Source organism: Heterodontus francisci, chromosome 24, assembly GCF_036365525.1.
Source record: "Heterodontus francisci isolate sHetFra1 chromosome 24, sHetFra1.hap1, whole genome shotgun sequence".
Lineage (NCBI taxonomy): Eukaryota > Metazoa > Chordata > Chondrichthyes > Heterodontiformes > Heterodontidae > Heterodontus > Heterodontus francisci.
The window spans coordinates 75,754,180-75,774,848 of record NC_090394.1 but is presented as its reverse complement, the minus strand read 5'-3'; the positions used below and the strand labels follow the sequence as shown (position 1 = coordinate 75,774,848).

The 20,669-nt window shown below is 43.9% G+C and overlaps 1 protein-coding gene across 9 annotated transcripts in view; it reads right to left on the bottom strand.

Moving 5' to 3' along the window:
• capn15 (calpain 15) overlaps positions 1 to 20,669 on the bottom strand; it is a 289,848-nt gene that overhangs the window by 72,584 nt on the left and 196,595 nt on the right. For all 9 annotated transcript variants that reach the window (XM_068056650.1, XM_068056652.1, XM_068056645.1 and 6 more), the window contains one exon: positions 17,331 to 18,870. In XM_068056650.1, the coding sequence (XP_067912751.1) occupies positions 17,331 to 18,848 (1,518 nt within the window). In that variant the 5' untranslated portion in view covers positions 18,849 to 18,870. The remainder of the gene's footprint in view (positions 1 to 17,330; positions 18,871 to 20,669) is intronic.

The window sequence follows — 20,669 nt, the reverse complement described above, 5'->3', positions numbered from 1 at the left end:
AGATCAACTTTTACAGTGCCTTTGCAGACAGTACAATACAGCCTGGTCCATTTGCAGGGGAACCTGCCGAATTCAGATACACAGGCAAGGGATACAAACTACCTAGCTTGATAAACTACAGGCATGGAAGTTGAAATCAGAGTGCTGTCTCTTTCCGTTGAGAGGAGACAAACTCATTCTTCAAGTGATTTGTCCCAAGCAACTGCAACACAAGTTACACCAACCAGGACAGCAAATGAACATCATTCCATAGAGTGGGGCAGCGGGCAGATCCCTGCAGTCTGCTCAGTCCCTGTGCTGAGGAGAGGCTGCGGTGTCTCCTAGTGAGGTGATGGGATGCTGCACAGAGTAGCCTGGCCTTACAATAACTCTTGGCAATTGCCTACAGGGACGATATGGACAAAGGTTGATCAGCAGCACTCTGGTTCCAGAGGGATGTCCAGAAAGGCTAGCCGGATGGAGAACTTAGAACCATAGAAACATTACGACACAGAAGGAGGCCATTTAGCCAGTCGCATCCGTGCCGGCTGAAAAAATTAGCAGCCCTCCCACCTTCCTGATGCCAGGTCCCTCAATTAGGCACGAAGTACCTTTTAAAGAGGGATGAGGGACAACAACCACCAACTCACCACAACGCGCCCCCCCCCCCCCCCCGAAGCCGGCAAGCAGCCTGCACTGTTTTACATGTCCTGCCCCCCATGTGGCAACAGGTCCACCCACCGCTTGGCTAACTGCGGCGGCAGCAGCGGGGTGAGGGCCTTAATTGAGCATGATTGCCCACTGAAGGGCCTCAATTGGCAGTGGGGCGGAAAGGCCGTTCACAGTTCCTAGTAAATAAGATCGCTGTTGATTTTCCTTTTTCTGGAGAATTACTCCTCTGTTTTGGTCTCCTGGCCTTACCTTTTGCCCTTCTGACAACTTTGGTAGGTTTTTGGTACGGTATAATTAGGGCTTTTTCCTTTTGGTAAGACTTTTCTTTGTCTTGTACGCTGATAATCCTTTATTAGTAACCCTGAAAGTAATTTCTTGGGTAGAATTGGAAGTTGTGTTCGGAGTTTTTTTCCCATTAAGAGTTTGGATGGTGCTAATCCGCATAATAATGAAGTAGTTCTGTAGGTCAGAAGTGCTAATTGGAAATCTTGACTTTCCTTCAACATTGCTTTAATAGTTCTGTCTGCTTGCTCTCCTTCTCCATTAGATTGTGGATACCTAGGAGAACTGGTTATATGTACAAATCCACATTTTTCTGCAAAGCACATGAAGTAATTGCTTGCAAATTGTGTTCTGTTATCAGATACTATCTGATCAGGTATACCATTTATTGTGAAAACGTCTTGTAAAACTCTGATGACTGCTTCAGTTGTTGATGTGTACATCCATTTAACCTCGATCCATCTTCAGAAGTATTCGACTATAATTAGGTAGGATCTCCCATCAAAGAAGAATAGATCCATTGCCAACCATTCCCACGGTATAGCTAGGAATTGGGTCGAAATTAGAGGTTCTCTCTGATCCTGGCTGTGAACTGCACATACGTCACAATTCAAAATCAGTTCTTTGATATGTTACAAGAGTTTCCATATATTTTTGTTAAAACTTGAAATCAATATTATAAAACTGAAGAGGCTGACATTTGGGTGTTTTTTTTAAAAAAGGAAGTTCAACAAAAGGTGAACTGTAAACAGGTTTTTGCTGGAAAGCATGTGATTTCAAGTAAACATAACAGGGGGTTTGACTCGAGAGCTATTTTGAGTTGTGACAAGACAGAATTTATGGTAGTCATGGGACCGGAAATGGGAACTGTTTTGGTTTCACTTTGAACTGTTAAAAGATGCTGGTTTTGGGACTAAAAGGGGCAACTGGAATTTGTTTATGGTCCTGCCGGGAGTTCAGAAAAAAACTCTTACCTCTCTTTGAAGAATCCTTGCTCTTGAAAAGCAAAAGCATGTATGAAGTTGTACTGTTGCCTCCTGCATTTTTGAAGAAACCCTGAATTTGCAGAAACCTTGCATCTTCAAATGAACTTTGCTTCAAATGTGTGAATACTGAAACCTCTGTTGCTGCACACCTGCTGTAAGACCTATATGAAGCCCTCTGCAGTTGAATTTCTTTGAATGCCTACCCAAACTGACTGTTCATCAACCTTGCCTGGAAAGATTCCTAGTGGCAGCCAACTATTTGCCCTTGGGACACCTCACCAAAACAAAGGACTTCCTTCCAGATCTTTGCAGTCTAAGTTTTTTTTTATTCCTTTTTAACAGCTGTAAACAAAAATCCCTGTTTTTCCTGGTTTTTGGATTTATGTGCGTGAGGGCGAGGATATAAAAAATATGGGGCTTTAATATTTCAAATCACGTATATATTTACTTCATTATTGGTTAAGACTGGTTTATAATAAACAGATAATTTTGTTGCTTATTAAAGAAACCTGGTTGGTGTGTTTTATTCTGGGGACTAATAGAATATCTAATTGACTGTTTCGGTAAGTAGGAAAATTTATTGATATATTGTGACCTGTGGAGAAGTGGCACTGAATTAACAGTGCACTCCTCCCACCTTGGTTGTAACAGATATCCTTAGAGATTCTTGGCCACCACACAGATGCCCGAGTCCGTGCTCTAGATTTAGTTACGCCCACATGACCCTGCTGTATTTTTTCCAAGGTATCTACTCTGAGTGACTCTGAAATCACCAGTCTTTCATCATATACCAATTAAATCATCTACTATGGCAAAGTATCTTCTGTGTTCGAAGAAGATTTTCATCCTCTTACCCTTGGGACTCTGTTGTGGCCAACCTTGCTTGTAATTTTGGCAGACATAGTTGCATCCTTCATCTTACCTCTGCGCCGGACTCTGTCCATGTAGAACTCCTGTAGGAACTTGCTGCATCTCTCTTCGTCACTGTGGTAATCTTTGAGCAGCATGGCAGGCTGCGCTGTGTTGTGTGGGTTCTCTCTCTGTTGGGCGGACTCTCTGGCAGAGTCCGGATTCTTTGCATTGCTCAAGCTGGGCTGGGGGCTCTCCCTGTGTTCCGGCTCAGTTTCCCTAGACCAGTGAACAATTTTGGGAATTCCTCTTGAAAGTGACTCCTGGATTCTTGTTGTTTAACTTCTACTTTCTCTATAAGATGAAGGTCAATACAAACTCTTCTACTTAAAGAGTGAGAACTCCTGATTTCTGAGGACATTCAGTGTTTCTAATATCTGCTTTCCCTTGTACTGAAGTGTCAGCTGTAACTTCCCCTTTACTTCAAGTTCAACCCCTACCGGGCCATGTAACTGAGTTTCTGTTGGTTTCAGAAAGAGTGTGGAAAGCCACAGCTCTTTACCTGATAAGACTGTTACACTTGCTCCAGTGTTGAGTTTGAAATTAGTGCTGTGTCCGTTGACATATATGTCTGCAGACCAAAATGCCCCATTCGGATTACTGATTTCACCAAGAAAATATTTTGATTGCTCTGCTGCAGGAGGTTGTTTAACTTCATTAACCGCTCCATTCCTAAATGTTTTTTCTTTCGAATTTGAGGTAGTTGAAATTTTATTTCGGCACTTTTACTGAAATGTCCTATTTTTCAACAATAAAAGCATTCTACTCTATTGTCAGGACATTGTTCACGCCTATTGGTACTTTTGGCGCCACATTGCTGGCAGGATTTAATGGCGTCTTTCACTAGCGCCACCCCCACCCCCCCCCAGTGTATCTTTTTTCCTGGTGCCTCTTTTTCAGCCCTCTGGTGAAGGAACTGAACAGTTGCAGGAGGTTCCCTGAAACAAGGGCTTTCTTCACCTGGCAGGATTGCTCTGTTGTTCTTTCGGACCTCAGCTTGCCTCACCAGCTGAATAGCTTTATCCAGGGCAAGGTCTTCTTTAGACTGTAAAAAAAATCTGATATGGAGTCATCAGCAACACCCACAACAATATGATCTCTCATCAATTCTGCTTTATGGTCTCCATACTTGCATCCTTTAGCTAGTCCATAAGGGTTATTGACAAAAGTATTGACTGTTTTGCCTGCTTTCTGGATCCTTTTGTTGAATCTTGCTCAAAAATCTTATTACTCCACAAGTTGAAATAAGAATCACAAGCTTTTAAAAAATTGGCAGATGCCTCATTAAGATCTTGTCAGGCAATCACATCATCTTCTATGGCCCCAATAGAATATAGCAATGTATTCACTTGCTCTGCTTCAGACAGGCTGTCTAATTTAGATGCAATTCTGTATCTGAGAAACCTTTTTCTCCATAATCCATAGTTTTGAATCTGATTCAGTCCCTCTTGACTTTGGAAACACTCCGGCATTCCCCATTTCCAATCTACGTTGCTTTATTTTATAAGCTTTTTTTTGAAAAGAGTGTTACCCTTTAAGAATTCTTTTTTTTCAGGCTGGCTTGCTTTAATGGAGTATTGCAGGTGCTCGTGAATGTCCCCTGCTGTTTTAATAGGCTGTTTTAGGGTCTTCCGCTTTCCTTGAGAACTTCACTTTGTTTGTTTATTCAGTTTACCCTAATGCCTGAGGGGTGAGAGTGGGGGAATAGTGTCAATGTGAACTGAGGCGTGAGTATGGGGGAACATGTTAGTGTGAACTGAGGGGTGAAAGTTCACTTTGTTTGTTTATTCAGCTTGCCTTAATGGAGTTGACACAGCTGTTTGAGAGTTCCCTGCTGTTTTGATAGTCTGTTCTAGGGTTTTCCCCTTTCTTTGAGGTGCAGTTTAATTGTTTACCTTCAGGCTGTGTTCGAGGGTTTCCTGCGCTTTTCGGGGGTTTCCTGATCTTTGCCCTCACTTTCAGCTCGAGTGAAGGAGTGGGCTTTTCCCTGTTTATTTTTCTCTCGCCTGATGCCTTCAGAAAATTACCTGAAGCCCTTCAAAGGCTTTTAATGCAATTCCTCGACTGTTGTCACTGTACCTCACCCGATCAATGGAATTGATTTGTCGGCAACCATGGTTCAGTTCTCCAGATCTGCAGTTTTTCCAGGTCAGGCCTCGTTGCTTCAAATTTTTCTTCCGGGTGTAGGATCTCGGACCACCACTGATCACCATGTTATATGCTGGTTCTCTGGTACACTGCCACCTTATTGAATCTAGCCAGAGAGATTCTTAGTCTGTAGTAGTTAAACATTAATCTTTATGACATAACAACTATATACACTCCACACTAGCCTGTGTGACTCCTTCAACAGCCACACTACATCTGTCTCCAGTGTCTGACATGTGATCTCTTGCATCATGATAAGAGACATTCTTTACACACTCTCAAAGTTAACCCTTTCATACCCTTATACTATATAACTATTGACTGATAACTACTGTCAATAGAAACAAACTTGGTTGTCTTCACGTCTCACTTCCAGTTTCTCTTGCAGCGCTAGGTTAACTCCGTATTTCCCCTCGCTCGGAAAATCCGAGGTGGAAAATTCTCAGCTGTGTGCCGCTGCTCCATGGAGGCCAATCTTTCAGTCATCATGCTTCTACCCTTGAGACCTCCCTTCCAAAGGCTTTCCACTTTACCACCTCTCTTTCAGAAACTTCACTCCTCCACCTTTTCCCTCTGACTCAGTACAAATAAAACAGAATACTCACAAGGCTAATAAATTCCCGGCTGGAAGAGTTACTGAGCCTTACAGTGAGAGGGATGTGAATTAACAATACTGACGGTGCACCCATAAACACTGGAAGCTGCAGCAATCGCCATGCTCCTATAGCTGTTTTAATTCTGATTCAGTGAAAGCATTTTTTTTGACCTGGCCCAACAACATTCACACCCCTGAACCCCTCTCCCTATCTTGGCAGCAGAGTCATAGACCCAGTTTTTGTGTGTTATGTCAGGACAAACAATTCAAATTTAGTACCATAAACACCAAAAGCTGGATCGCTGCATCTGAATTAAAAGGACAGCATATAGAACCAGGTCTGATCCCAAGTCTTTGCTGTGTTAGCTGATCTCAGCCATTTTGTTATCTAAAGGCCTACTGCTGTAGGAATATATACACCAGTTTTTCTAGTGAAGTTTTTTTTTTGCAGTGTGTAATGTTAGAGTCCAGTTGCCCAATTTGTAAACAGCCGCGGAGGTGGGACCAGAGGTGGACAGGCCCACCATTTTCTGCCACCGGCCGATGTGATGATTTGCTGGCATGTTCCCGCTTCCAGGCCATTTTGGAACATGCCAGCTTGGGGAGGGAAGCAGCTACCTGCTTGTAAGCAGCAGGTAGCCAATTAGGCAATATTAAGGGCTTATTAAAGCCACTCTGCCAATGCTAACCGGAATTTTTCATTCCGCATGCGGGCTCCCCACTGAGACTGAAACATGGCCCAGGGAATGGAGGCAGTCTCCCGATGGCAGACTGGGTGGCCAACACACCAACATTTTTGAGCCCACCCGCACCACCATGTGATCATGATACGGCCACAGCTGCAGCCACAGGTCACCGGAAAGGCGGTGGCGTAGTGGTAATGTCACTAGATTAGTAACCCAGAGTCCCAGGTTAATGCTCTGGGGGCATGGGTTCGAATCCCACCATGGCAGATAATGGAATTTGTATTAATAAATCTGGAATTAAAAAGGCTAGTCTAGTGGTGACCATGAAACCATTGTCGACTGTTGTAAAAACCCAGCTAGTTCACTAATGTCCTTAAGGAAAGAAATCTGCTGTCCTTTCCTGGTCTGGTCTACATGTGACTTCAGACCCACAGCAATGTGGTTGATTCTTAACTGCTCTCTGAAATGGCCTAACAAGCCACTCAGTTGTATCAAACCGCTACAAAGTCTAAGTGGAGGAATGAAACAGGACGGACCAGCATCAACCTAGGCACCGGAAACAACAACTCAAACCCAACCCCGTCAACCCTGTAATGTCCTCCTTACTAACATCTGGGGGCTTGTGTCAAAATTGGGAGCGCTGTCCCATAGACCAGTCAAACAACAGCCTGATATAGTCATTCTCATGAAATCATGCAATGTCCCAGACACCGCCAACACCATCCCTGGGTATGTCCTGTCCCACGGCAGGCCAGATCCACCAGAGATGGCAGCACAGTGGTACACAGTCAGGAGGGAGTTTCCCTGGGGGCCCTCAACATTGACTCCGGAACCCATGAAGTCCCATGGCATCAGGTCAAACATGGGCAAGGAAACCTCCTGCTGATTACCACCAACCACCACCCCTCAGCTGACGAATCATGTTGAACACCAATTAGAAGAAGCACTGAGGGTAGCAAGGACATAAATAGTACTCTGGGTAGGGGACTTCAATGTCCATCACCAAGAGTGGCTCAGTAGCACCACTACTGACCAAGCTGGCTCTATCCTAAATGACATAGCTGCTAGACTGGATCTGGGGCAGGTGGTGAGGGAACCAACAAGAGGGAGAAACCTACTTGACCTCGTCCTCACCAATCTACCAGTTGCAGATGCATCTGTCCATGACAGTATTGGTAGGAGTGACCACCGCAAAGTCTTTGTGGAGACGAAGTCCCGCCTTCATATTGAGGACACTCATCATCGTGTTGTGTGGCACTACCACCATGCTAAATGGGATAGCTTTCGAACAGATCTAGTAACTCAAAACTGGACATCCATGAGGCGCTATGGGCCACCAGCAGCAGCTGAATTATATTCAACCACAATTTGTAATCTCATGGTCTGGCATATTCCCCACTCTACCATTACCATCAAGCTGGGAGACCAACCCTGGTTCAATGAAGAGTGCAGGAGGGCATGCCAGGAGCAGCACCAGGCATACCTAAAAATTAGGTGTCAACCTGTTGAAGCTACAACACAGGACTACATGCAAGCCAAACAGTGAAAACAGCATGCAATAAACAGAGCTGAGCGATCCCACAACCAACGGATCAGATATAAGCTCTGCAATCCTGCCACATCCAGTCATGAATGATGGTGGAAAATTAAACTGACAAGAGGAGGTGGCTCCACAAATATCCCCATCCTCAATGATGGGGGAGCCCAGCACATCAGTGCAAAAGATAAGGCTGAAGCATTTGCAACAATCTTCAGCCAGAAGTGCCAAGTGGATGTTCCATCTCGGCCTCCCCATGAGGTCCCCAGCATCACAGATACCAGTCTTCAGCCAATCCGATTCACGCCACGTGATATCACAAAATGGCTGAAGGCACTGGATACTGCAAAGGCTATGGGCCCTGACAACATTCTGGCAATAGTACTGAAGGCTTGTGCTCCAGAACTAGCTGCGTCCCTAGCCAAGCTGTTCCAGTACAGCTACAACACTGGTACCTACCCAGCAATGTGGAAAATTGCCCAGGTCTGTCCTGTTCACAAAAGGCAGGACAAATCCAACCCGACCAATTACTACCCGATCAGTCTACTCCTAATCATCAGCAAAGTGATGGAAGGGGTCGTTAACAGTGCTATCAAGTGGCACTTGCTCAGCAATAGCCTGCTCACTGACATTCAGTTTCGGTTCTGCCAGGGCCACTCAGATCCTGATCTCATTACAGCCTTGATCCAAATGTGGACAAAAGAACTGAACTGCAGAGATGAGGTGAGAGTGACTGCCCTTGACATCAAGACAGCATTTGACCGAGTATGGCATCAAGGAGCCCTAGCAAAACTGGAGTTAATGGGAATCAGGGGAAGACTCTCCATTGGTTGTGGTTGTTGGAGGCCAATCATCTGTCCCAGGACATCACTGCAGGAGTTCCTCAGGGTAGTGTCCTAGGCCTAACCATCTTCAGCTGCTTTATCAATGACCTTCCCTGCAACATAAGGTCAGAAGTGTTCGCTGATGATTGCACTATGTTCAGCACCATATGCGACTCCTCAGATACTGAAGCAGCCCGTGTCCAGATGCAGCAAGACCTGGACAACATCCAGGCTTGGGCTGATAAGTGGCAAGTAACATTCATGCCACACAAGTGCCAGACAATGACCATCTCAAACAAGAGAGAATCTAACCTTCTCCCCATGACGCTCAATGGCATTACGATCACTGAATTCCTCACTAACACATCCTGGGGGTCACCACTGACCAGAGACTGAACTGGACCAGCTACATAAATGCTGTGAGTACAACAGCAGGGCAGATACTGGGAATTCTGTGTCAGTAACTCACCTCTCGTCTCCTCAGTGCCTGTCCACCATCTACAAGGCACAAGTCAGGAGTGTGATGGAATACTCTCCACTTGGTTGGATGGGTGCAGCTCCAACAACACTCAAGAGGCTCGACACCATCCAGGACAATGCAGCCCGCTTGACTGGCGCCCCATCCACCACCTTCAACATTCACTCCCTTCACCACGAACACACAGTGGCAGCAGTGTGTACCATCTACAAGATGCACTGCAGCATCTCACCAAGGCTCCTTCGACAGCACCTTCCAAACCCGTGACCTCTACCACCTAGACAGACAAGGGCGGCAGATGCAGGGGAACACCCCCTCCTGCAAGTTCCCCTCCAAGTCACACACCATCCTGACTTGGAACTATATCACTTTCCTTCACTGTCACGGAGTCAAAATCCTGGCACTCCCTTTCCAACAGCACTATTGGTGTTCATACACCCCAAGCACTGCAGCGGTTCAAGAAGACAGCTCACCATCACCTTCTCAAGGACAATTAGGGATAGGCAATAAATGCTGGCTTAGCCAGTGATGCCCACATCCCCTGAACAAATATTAAAAAAAACAGTGGAGAGGATACCCCTCCACAGTACCTGTCTGAAAGTTGTGGCCAGTTTTAATCTAACCTTTTCAAAAAGTCTTCAGAAGGCGCCTCCATCTTGAGGCACTCTCCCTCTCCTACATACATGGGCAGCCCCCACCTCTGACGGTATCTGATTGTCTAAGAAATACATTGAATAAAGACATTTAAGCACACGAACTCTTCATTGTTTCAAAATTATTAATGTTTTAAAATATTTGTAGTCCTTTGCTTCTGTGTAATCACATATCTTGTAAGTAAATCTGATTACCAGCTTTAGTCTGAAAGATATGGTCTGCATCATGGTATTTCCAACCATCAGAGAGGACAGGAATCCTACAGTGAGAAACATTAGTAAGAGGATAATCATTATTCCTCAGGTATGTCACACCCATTCATGACACACACAAGTTTGTAAGTTTTGGATCACAGAAGGTGCAGGTGCGCTTTGGCACTTTCCTATGAAGATGGAGAGAGATATTTTGGGAGGGCACCTGAATTTTAATTGGAAGACTCACAAATGATTTTTGTTTGCTTTTCTTGGTGGATTTCTTTACCAGATGCAGGACCACATTTATTCAACTCGGGCTCTGAGCAAATATTGCAACTCAGTGTATATTTAGCAAGGTGAGGTAGTAATGTAATTCTGCATGAAAAAAATCCTGTGTTCATTTGCCAAAAACTGGACCTTGCTATTGGACATTGTTGATTCAGCTTTCCAACAATTTCTCTTTTCGAAGAGACAGCAGCTTGGGGACACATTTAGAGCATGCATGTCGTCATTTACTGGGTCGGCATCTTGTCAATACCAAAGTTACAGTTCAGCTTTACAGTAACCTTTATTTGTAGCAACATTTGCCAGTTCTCATCTTGCTCAAACTCCTAATTTACAAATCCTCAATACGTACTTTATAGCAGGCTTTAAACCTGCAGGATTGGCTGGATTTACACAACAGCAAAAATAGATCCATCTTCAGGCTAATCACATTTTTTTTTGTTAACACAGAGGAACCCGTTTCCCTGATGATGTGTGGAGGAGCTGGGTCCTCTCGCTCTCCTTCCTCTCACAGCACCAACACCAATCTAACGACTTTGAAACAGAAACTTTTTTTTTTAAACAAACAAATATTTATATTAACAAATATTAAAACTAAAAATGTTGAACATACGGATAAAGTCACTTTAATGTCATCAGTTTTATATTAAATACTTTGCAGAAGTAACTATATTTTTAAAATTACTTTTCCTAGATATTTACCAGCAAAACTAACACAGTGGACATGACATTGTATCTATTTTGATGTTTTCTTCTAAAGACATCAAGGATAGAAAAGGGGAGATAACTGACCATCAAACTGAGAGAGGATAAAACCGCTGGTCCAGATGGATTGCATCCGAACATATTCAAGGAAGTTAGGGAAGTGATAGCAAGGCACTATTTTACATGTTTATAAAAATTCATTAGAAAATGTATTAATGCCAGAAGACTGGTGGGCAGCTTATTTGATTCCCATATATAGAAAAGGAGATAGATTAAATTCAGGGAAGCATAGATCAGTTAGCTTAATGTTGGTGATAGGGCAGATAATGGAATCCTTACACAATTAGGGAATGGTGGCATAGTGGTTATGTTACTGGACTAATAATCCAGAGGCATGGACTACTGCTCCAGAGACATGAGTTCAAATCCTATAATGGCAGCTGAGGAATTTAAATTTGCTTAATTAAATAAATCTGGAAAAAAATTGTCTCAGTAATGGTGACTCTGCAACTACCGGACTGTCGTAAAAACCCATCTGATTCACTATTGTCCTTTTAGGGAAGGAGATCTGTTGTTCTTATCTGGTCTGGCCTACATGTGACTCCAAACCTACAGCAATGTGGATGACTCTTAACTGCCCTCTGAAATGGCCTCGCAAGCCACTCAGTTGTTAAGGAAGTGGTAGATCACCACCACCTTCTCGAGGGTAATTAGGGACGGACAATAAATGCTGGATTTGCTAGCGATGCCCACATCCCATGAATGACTTTTTTTAAAAATCTAGAAACTGAAAATAAAATAGAGTAGTCAGCATAGATTCCAAAGGGGGAGGTCATGCATGATCAACCTTATTGAATTCTTTGAAGTAACAGAAAGAGTAGATAATGGTAATGCAGTAGATAATATATTTGGATTTCCAAAAAGCCTTCGATCAGTTACCAAACAGTTAACTCATGACACGGAGAGAGCATGTGGAGTCAAGGGACAAAGTAGCAGAATGGATAGAATGCTGGCTACAAAACAGAAAACAGAGTAGTGGTTTAAGGTAATTACAGAGATTGGTTAAATGGTGAGAAGTGGTGTTCCACAAGGATTGGTGCTGGGACCACCGTTGTTCACCATTTACATAAACGAGTCGGGAATTGGAAGTAAAATTTCAAAATGTGATGACACCAAATTTGGGGGCGGGTGGGGGAGTGAGTGGGGGCTAATGCAGAGCAGCACTTGATAAAATACAGGAAGACATTAATAAACTTGCAGAATGGGTGTGTAGGGGCAAATGAACTTCAATATAGATAAGGGTGAGGTGTTACATTTTTAGTGGGAAGAGTAAGGAGTCCTCATACTCCTTGGGAAAAAAAGTGTCTAAATGGAGTAGATGAACAGAGGGATCTGTGAGTACATAAACACAAATCACAAAGTACAGATGCAGGTTAATGAGGCCATAAAAATGCAAACCAAGCCACTGGGTTCATTTCCAGAGGGACAGAATTGAAAAGCAGAGAAGTTAGGTTAAACTTGTACAGAAACTTGGTTGGACTACACTTGGAGTAGTGTGAGCACTTCTGGTCTCCAGAGAAGGCACAAAAAAGATTACTAAATAATACCAGAACTGAGAGGTTATACCTATCAGGAAAGATTGAACAGGCTGGGGCTCTTTTCTCTAGAAAAGAGACCAAGAGGGTGACCTGATAGAGGACTTTGAGATTATGAAAGGGTTTGATAGGGTAGACATAGAGAAGATGTTTCCACTTGTGGGGGAGACCAGAACTAGGGGTCATAAATATAAGGTAGTCAGTAATAAATCCAGTAGGGAATTCAGGAGAAACACCTTTACCCAGTCTTTTATCCACTCACTATTGGGAAGCTACATCAGAGTATGAGCCACAGAGGATGAGGGTGTGTCAACTGAGGATTCAAGGCAACAGGAAAACAAGGAATAAAAACAAGAAATGCTGGAACCACTCAGCAGGTCTGGCAGCATCTGTGGAAAGAGAAGCAGAGTTAATGTTTCGGGTCAATGACCCTTCTTCGGAACCCTTCTTCTTTGTTTTTATTTCAGATTTCCAGCATCTGCAGTATTTTGCTTTTCTTTTAGGAAAACAAGGAAAACTGTTTCTGAAACTGGCCTGGTAAAATTGTTCGACATGCCAACATGCCAGATTTTACAGAATTGAACTGTCGCTGAAACAGAATGGAAATGTTGCAAATAATGACGACTGCTGTCTGCAGCAGCTTTAATCACAGCAAAAGAATTAAACCCAACATCTAAACAGGGCTTTTAGATTCAACAATAGAAACGTTTATTTGAGTGATTGATCCAAGCTGGTCATGCTCCATGTAACGCTGGATTGTATTTACAGGAGCACCATTCTGTTCTTGGTTCCATTCACTGACATGTCACTCAACCAATGTTGATCAGTTCAATAAGGTGTGTGACTGTGGAAGTTTCTCACTGTCAGCAGTCAAGCGAGTGTTTTCATTTTTACACCTGTGTGCAGGGAGATTGCTTAGGTGTAGCTGTTCTTCGACCAATCTCTATAACTCTCTCCTGATAGAAGTGCATAAGATAGGTGAACCAAAGGATAGCATTCTCACTGTGAAGTACGGAAGTGATTTTACACTGGATTTTACAGCATTAGTTTCACTAAAGTTAATAATATTCTACATCTTGTCACCTGATAATACTTTCACAACCAAACTCTTAAATCACTGGGTCAATCATTACAAAGCAGTTTTAGAAACCTGAATTCTGAGAGTATTTCGAATACAAACATATGAATTAGGAGTAGGAGTAGGCCACTCAGCCCCTCAAGCCTGCTCTGCCATTCAACAAGACCATGGCTGATATGCCTGTAACCTCAACTCCACATTCCTGCCTACCCCCGATAACCCTTCATCCCTTGCTTATCAAGAATCTATCTACCGCTGCCTCTAAAATATTCAAAGACTCTGCTTCCACCATCTTTTGAGAAAGAGCGATCCAAAGACTCAAGACCCTCAGAGAAAAAATTAACATAACTTCTCTGCTCTTCAATTCAGTCCCTCTGGAAATGAACCCCAATGCTTGGTTTGCTTTTTTATGGCCTCATATGGGTGACCCCTTATTTTTAAACAGTGATCCCTAGTTCTAAATTCTCCCACAAGATGAAACATCCTTTCCACATCCACCCTGTCAAGACCCCTCAGCATCTTATATGTTTCAATCAAGTTGGCTCTTACTCTTCTAAACTCCAGCAGATAAAAGCCTAGCCCGTCCAACCTTTCCTCACAAGACAACACCCCATTCCAGATATTCATCGAGCAAACCTTCTCTGAACTGCTTCCAACGCATTTACATCCTTCCTTAAATAAGGAGACCAATACTGCACAAAGTACTCCAGATGTGGTCTCACCAATCCAGTGTATAACTGAAGCATAACCTCCCTACTTTTGTATTCAATTCTCCTTGCAATAAATGATAACATCCTATTAGCTTTCCTAATTACTTGCTGTACCTGTATACTAACCTTCTGTGATTCATGCACGAGGACACCCAGATCCATCTGCATCTCAGAGCTCTGCAATCTCTCACCATTTAGATAATACGCTTCTTTGTTATTCTTCCTGCCAAAATAGACAATTTCACATTTTCCCAAATTATACTCCATTTGCCAGATCTTTGCCCACTCACTTAGCCTATCTTTATCCCTTTGTAGCCTCCTTATGTCCTCTTCACAACTCACTTTCCTACCTATCTTTGTGTCATCAGCAAATTTAGCAACCATACCTTCACTCACTTCATCCAAGTCATTTATATAAACTGTAAAAAGTTGAGGCCCCAGCACTGATCCCTGTGGCACACCACTCGTTACATCTTGCCAACCAGAAAATAACCCATTTATGCCTACTCTCTGTTTCCTGTTAGCTAGCCAATCTTCTATCCATGCCAATATGTTACCCCCTACACATGAGCTTTTATTTTCTGCAATAACCTTTGATGTGGCACCTTATCAAATGCCTTCTGGAAATCCAAGTACAGTACAACCACTGGTTCTCCTTATCCACAGCAAATGTTACTTCTTCAAAGAACTCCAATAAATTGATTTAACATGATTTCCCTTTCACAAATCCATGTTGACTCTGCCTGATTACCTTGAATTTTTCTAAGTGCGCTGCTATAACGTCTTTAATAATAGCTTCTAACATTTTCCCTATGACAGATGTTAAGCTAACTGGCCTGTAGTTTCCTGCTTTCTGTCTCTCTCCCTTTTTGAATAAAGGAGTTACATTCGCTATTTTCCAATCTAATGGAACCTTCCCCAAATCTAGGGAATTTTCAGAAATTAAAACCAATGCACCAACAATCTCACTAGCAACTTCTTTTAAAACCCTAGGATGAAGGCCATCAGGACCCGGGACTTGTCAGCCCGCAGCTCCAACAATTTGTTCAGTACCACTTCCCTGGTGATTGTAATTTTCTTGAGTTCCTCCCTCCCTTCCATTTCCTGATTTACAGCTATTTCTGGGATTTTACTTGCCTCCTCTATAGTGAAGACCGATGCAAAATACCTGTTCAATTCATCTGCCATCTCCTCACTTTCCATTACTAATTCCCCAGACTCACTTTCTATAGGACCAATGCTCATTTTGTTAACTCTTTTCTTTTTGAAATATCTACAGAAAGTCTTGCTACCTATTTTTAGATTTTGAGCTAGCTTTCTCTCATAATTTTCCCTCCGGATTAACCTTTTAATCATTCTTTGCTGTTTTTCATATTCAGTCCAATCTTCTGACCTGCCACCCATCTTTGAACAATTATATGCCTTTTCTTTAAGTTTGATACTATCTTTTACTTTTTTGGTTAACTACGGATGGTGGGTCCTCCCCTTGGAATTTTTCTTTCTTGTTGGAATGTATCTTTCTGTGTATTCTGAAATATCCCCTTAAATGTCTGCCACTGCATCTGTATTGACCTATCCCGTAACCTAATTTGCCAGTTCACTTCAGCTAGTTCTGCTTTCATGCCGTCATAATTGCCCTTATTTAAGTTTAAAGTACTAGTCTTAGAGCCACTCTTCTCTCCCCCAAACTGAATGTAAAATTCAATCATATTATGATTGCTGCTTACCATGGGGCGCCTTCACTATGAGGTCATTAACTAATCCTATCTTGTTGCACAATACCAGGCCTAGTATAGTAATCTGCTCAATCTTTACAACGTGACATTATTTGAAGCCCTCAGGCTTACTGTTGTGCAATTCATGGCTTCATTATTCTTAGAATATTACACATGGAATACGGGGATGGGACATAGTAAGACAATGGTTGACTATAGAAAATAAATCACACTCTAGGTATTGCAGCAATAAAAGACTTGCTTGGTAGTTTTGCACAGTAACAAAAGATAAAGTACAGCCATTGTAATTTGCTCACACTTCCCCTACTTAAAAATAAAAACAAAGTGCTGGAAATGGAAATACTCAGCAGGTCAGGCAGCATCTGCGGAGAGAGCTGCAGAATTAACGTTTCAGGTCAGTGACCTTTCATCAGAACAGGCAAAGATTAGAAAAGAATTAGGTTTTAAGCAAGTGGTGGTTGGGTTGGGGGGGGGGGGGTGTTTGGTGGGGAAGAGAACAAAAGGGAAGGTGTGTGCTTAGAAGGCTTAGAAATTAGATAGCTGCTAACTGTTGATGATTTACTTTGGTTAAAGGCCCTCCATGTTCCTCTACAATACATTATCAAGTGACCATTATTAGGTCTCCATTTACTAACTAGGCTTTGTAATTAGGGATAGATTGAAGCATAGACTAGGCTTATATTGCCTCGAGTATAGAAGATTAAGGGGTGATCTAATTGAGGTGTTTAAGATGACTGAAGGATTTGACAAGGTAGATGGAGACGACTTCCTTTGCAGGGTGGGGGGGGGGGGGCGGGGTGGGGGAGTCCAGAGCAAGGGAGCACAACCTTAAAATTAAAGCTAGGTTATTCAGGCGTGATGTCAGGATGCATTTCTTCACACAAAGTGGAAATCTGGAACTCTCTTCCCCAAAATACCGTTGAGGCAGGCGATCAATTTTAACATTTCCAGACTGAGATTGACAGATTATTGCAAAGCAAGGATATTAAGGGTTACAGAACCAAGGCAGGTAAATTGATTTGAGGTACAGATCAGCCATAATCTAACTGAATGGCGGAACAAAGCTCGATGGACTGAATGGCCTCCTCCTGTTCCTGCGTTCCTCTGAAGTAGAGAGGGGAACTCATAGTACAGTGCACAATGGGTACGTGCAATGCTGCTGCAAATTGGCTCATTTACAAATCTATTTAGTCGTTAGCTGTTTGACGTTACAAGTGGCAGTACATCATTGGAATCTACCTGCAGTACTATACGATCATTTTACAGATCAAGCTTACCTCCTGGCAAAACTTCACAATATTCTCCCACAACTCTTTGGCCTCACCCTCATCAGTCTTCCGCCGTGCTTCCACAAGTATGCTTTCCCGTCTCTTCAGTGGCTTTGAGCCCTTCCTCAGCGTGAAATACTGCTGTGGAGTGTGGCAGGCTGCACAATGCTTATCCTTCAAGTCATTGAGGAGAGTGCAGGCAGGGCAGGACCACTCATTGGACTTTTCCCGAGAGGAAGGTAGCTGGACAGGGAACAGCTTGATGGGTTTCCGTGGGCCTGCGGACCTGCCCCCACACGCGGTGCATGCAGACCCATTCAGGCCCCTTTCCACATTACAGTCCGGGCATCTTGGCCCTCGCTCTGTGTAACTATGGTCTTGAAAGCCATGGAGTTTGGAGGAACTACAGGCACTGCATTTTTGGACAGTAGTAGGATTTTTCAGAGTGCACTTCGAACATGTCCACGTGGTAAAATCCGGGCTGGAAGGACTAAACGGGGTGAACCTCACAGTCTCTCCATTTAGGTCTATGATGTCTCCACTTTTCACGGTTCTGCAAGCTTCACATTTTGACGCTGCAGCAGAGTTCATGAGGGAGCAAGACGCACACTTCCACTGACTGGGCAACGATTCCATTTCCTCATCTAAAACACTGAGCCTCTTGGTAGAAAAAAGCTCTTGTAATTTTGCGGAGGGTTTCACTTGTCCTTGGGGAGCACCTCTGGCCACTTGAACTGAGGTGCTGGAGGTAGATGTGGTGGCCAAGCTGCCAGATAGGACTGGAGAGTCTGCAGTGGGTGGCTGAAATTTGGCAGCTGGTGGCACCTCTCTGCGACTCCGTGGCACTGGGTTATTCTGCATCATTGGCGACAGCGGACTGACAACTGGGGACCTTGGACTCTCAGCCTCTGTGGCTGCATCCCGAATTGGAGACAAGTCGGCTTCCATTGTGTCGGTCGAGTTGGCGAGCTGGGGTGTTGCCGATGGCGGGCCTGAGGGCAGCTGGAAGCCGGCAGGGGTCACAACTTCAGGCACAACCAGAGCTTCAGGTGGGATCTTGGGCAGAGAAAGTTTACGAGGCCCCCCACAGGCTGAACATGAGTTAGCTGACAGCGTGTTGTGGAGAGTGCAACGTTGGCAGGCCCAAGCCTTGGAGGCATCCAGTGCGCTGCTCTCGCAGCAGTTGCCATTGACATCACTGTTGGCCGATCTCCCACAGTCCTGTGCAGCAGAACCTCGGTGTTCCACGACAGCCGGTTGATTTTTGGAGTGTCCATTTGTTGTTGGCACGGGAGGTGTGACGGGAGTAAGGGTTTGGGAAGACCCACAGACATCACACTGGCTCTTGTTGATTGAGTTCCTGAAAGTGCATCGGGTGCAGGCCCACTGCTGCTCTTCTGTGCTAAGCCGAAGGATGTCATTGAAGTCTGGTCTCTCTCGGGGGGCCTCGCAGATGGAACACTGCCTCAGCACATCGGGATTCAAGAAAGTGCACCGGGTACATGGCCACTCATTTGTTGTTGCCATGGCACTAGGTGACTGGGAGGTACTGGGGGAGAAAAGATAAGCAGTGATTAATCAATTGAGTGATATCCGCAATTATTCTAACACTCTCTATCCCCATGGCCTCCCCCAACTAAAGCACTGACATTTGTCATCTCACAGTAATCATCAGCCTTCCAACAACCTCTCAAATGGCCTTTCTTCACCTGAGAGTCTAGACAGCAAGTCCAGCGGCTGTTCAAGGGTATCCCAGGGGAGCCTATCCCACCCTCACCACATACCCACCCACGGTGCTTTTAAGCAAGGGTTGCGAGATAATGATCAGGAACGGTACAGTGGTGCAGTGGTTAGCACCGCAGCTCCAGGGACCCGGGTTCAATTTTGGGTACTGCCTGTGCGGAGTTTGCAAGTTCTCCCTGTGACTGTGTGGGTTTTCGCCGGGTGCTCCGGTTTCCTCCCACCGCCAAAGACTTGCAGGTGATACGTAAATTGGCCATTATAAATTGCCCCTAGTGTAGGTAGGTGGTAGGGAATATGGGATTATTGTAGGGTTAGTATAAATGGGTGGTTCTTGGTCAGCACAGACTCGGTGGGCCGAAGGGCCTGTTTCAGTGCTGTATCTCTAAATAAATAAATAAAAATAAATAAATAAACAGCAATCCATTGCTCATTTCCATTGTCCCAGCCTGGCCACCCTGGATGAGACCAACTAACTCCAACAGAGCAAGAATCACAGCTGGCACCATTGTGGTCACTTCCACGCAGAACAGTGAATTTACCAATTGAGCCACCATAGCAGCCTGTGAGAATATTCTTCAGCAGTTATCAGGCGTTACCACACACACATTGTCTCATGTCAATGGGTAAAGGGGCATTCGCTCATGGCCCAGCCACTCAAAGTGACTGGAACAAAAACTTCATGCACTAGTTCACAATGCTATCATTAGTGGTAGGACAGCTACATTTACAACACATTGTAAAATAAAATCCAGCAGGCTTGACCTTCTGAGATAAAAACAGAAAGTGCTGGAAATACTCAGTAGGTCAGACAGCATCTGTGGAGTGAGAAGCAGAGTTAATGTTTCAGGTCTGTGACCTTTCATCAGAACAGCTGTGAAATAATCGCTTCAAATATCTGATTCATCATTTTGGTTAAATATTTGCATTCATAATGGCACATCGCTGTTTAAACTCTACAATAAATTGGTTCACTTTTCAGAATATTCAGAGCTAGTATACACATGCCTGCCTTGAACTGCAATGTTCAAAACATTATTTCGCACGCTTTCTCAATTACAAAAATTAATCTGACCAGCACAAGTCAAATGAGGAATATCCAGGGGCAGTAGATGACCCACAGTCCAATCATCCAGTCTCCAGGATGACTGCTAATGTACACTACTCTGGCCATCATACCTCCAGCCGCCTCCTCTGCCATTAATTTCACAGTGAATTCAGTGCTCTCGCAGCTCTGTAGATGTTGAATATGTTGGAAATGACAGGGCTGCACTGCAGCATAAACCAGTAACATAGCAAGGGATTGAGATCAACTTCACAAAAACAGATTTTAGTCATTTATTGATATCTTTTCAGCCCTGAGATAAGACAGATCCTGCCTACGCACTTCAGCCTGTTAGTCTTGGTATCACATCCAGGAGTTACATGGGCAGCTTTAATCCTTTACATTGGCACAATGCTGTACTAGGTATGAGCTGGCATGAATAGGGGACTAGAGGGAGGATGATAATGAGGATGTTCTTGTGACCAATTCCTACATGGTGAGTTCACAGTCATGCAGAGGTTTAGCAAATTCCCTTGCCTAGAAAGACTGATGAGTCTCCGCTT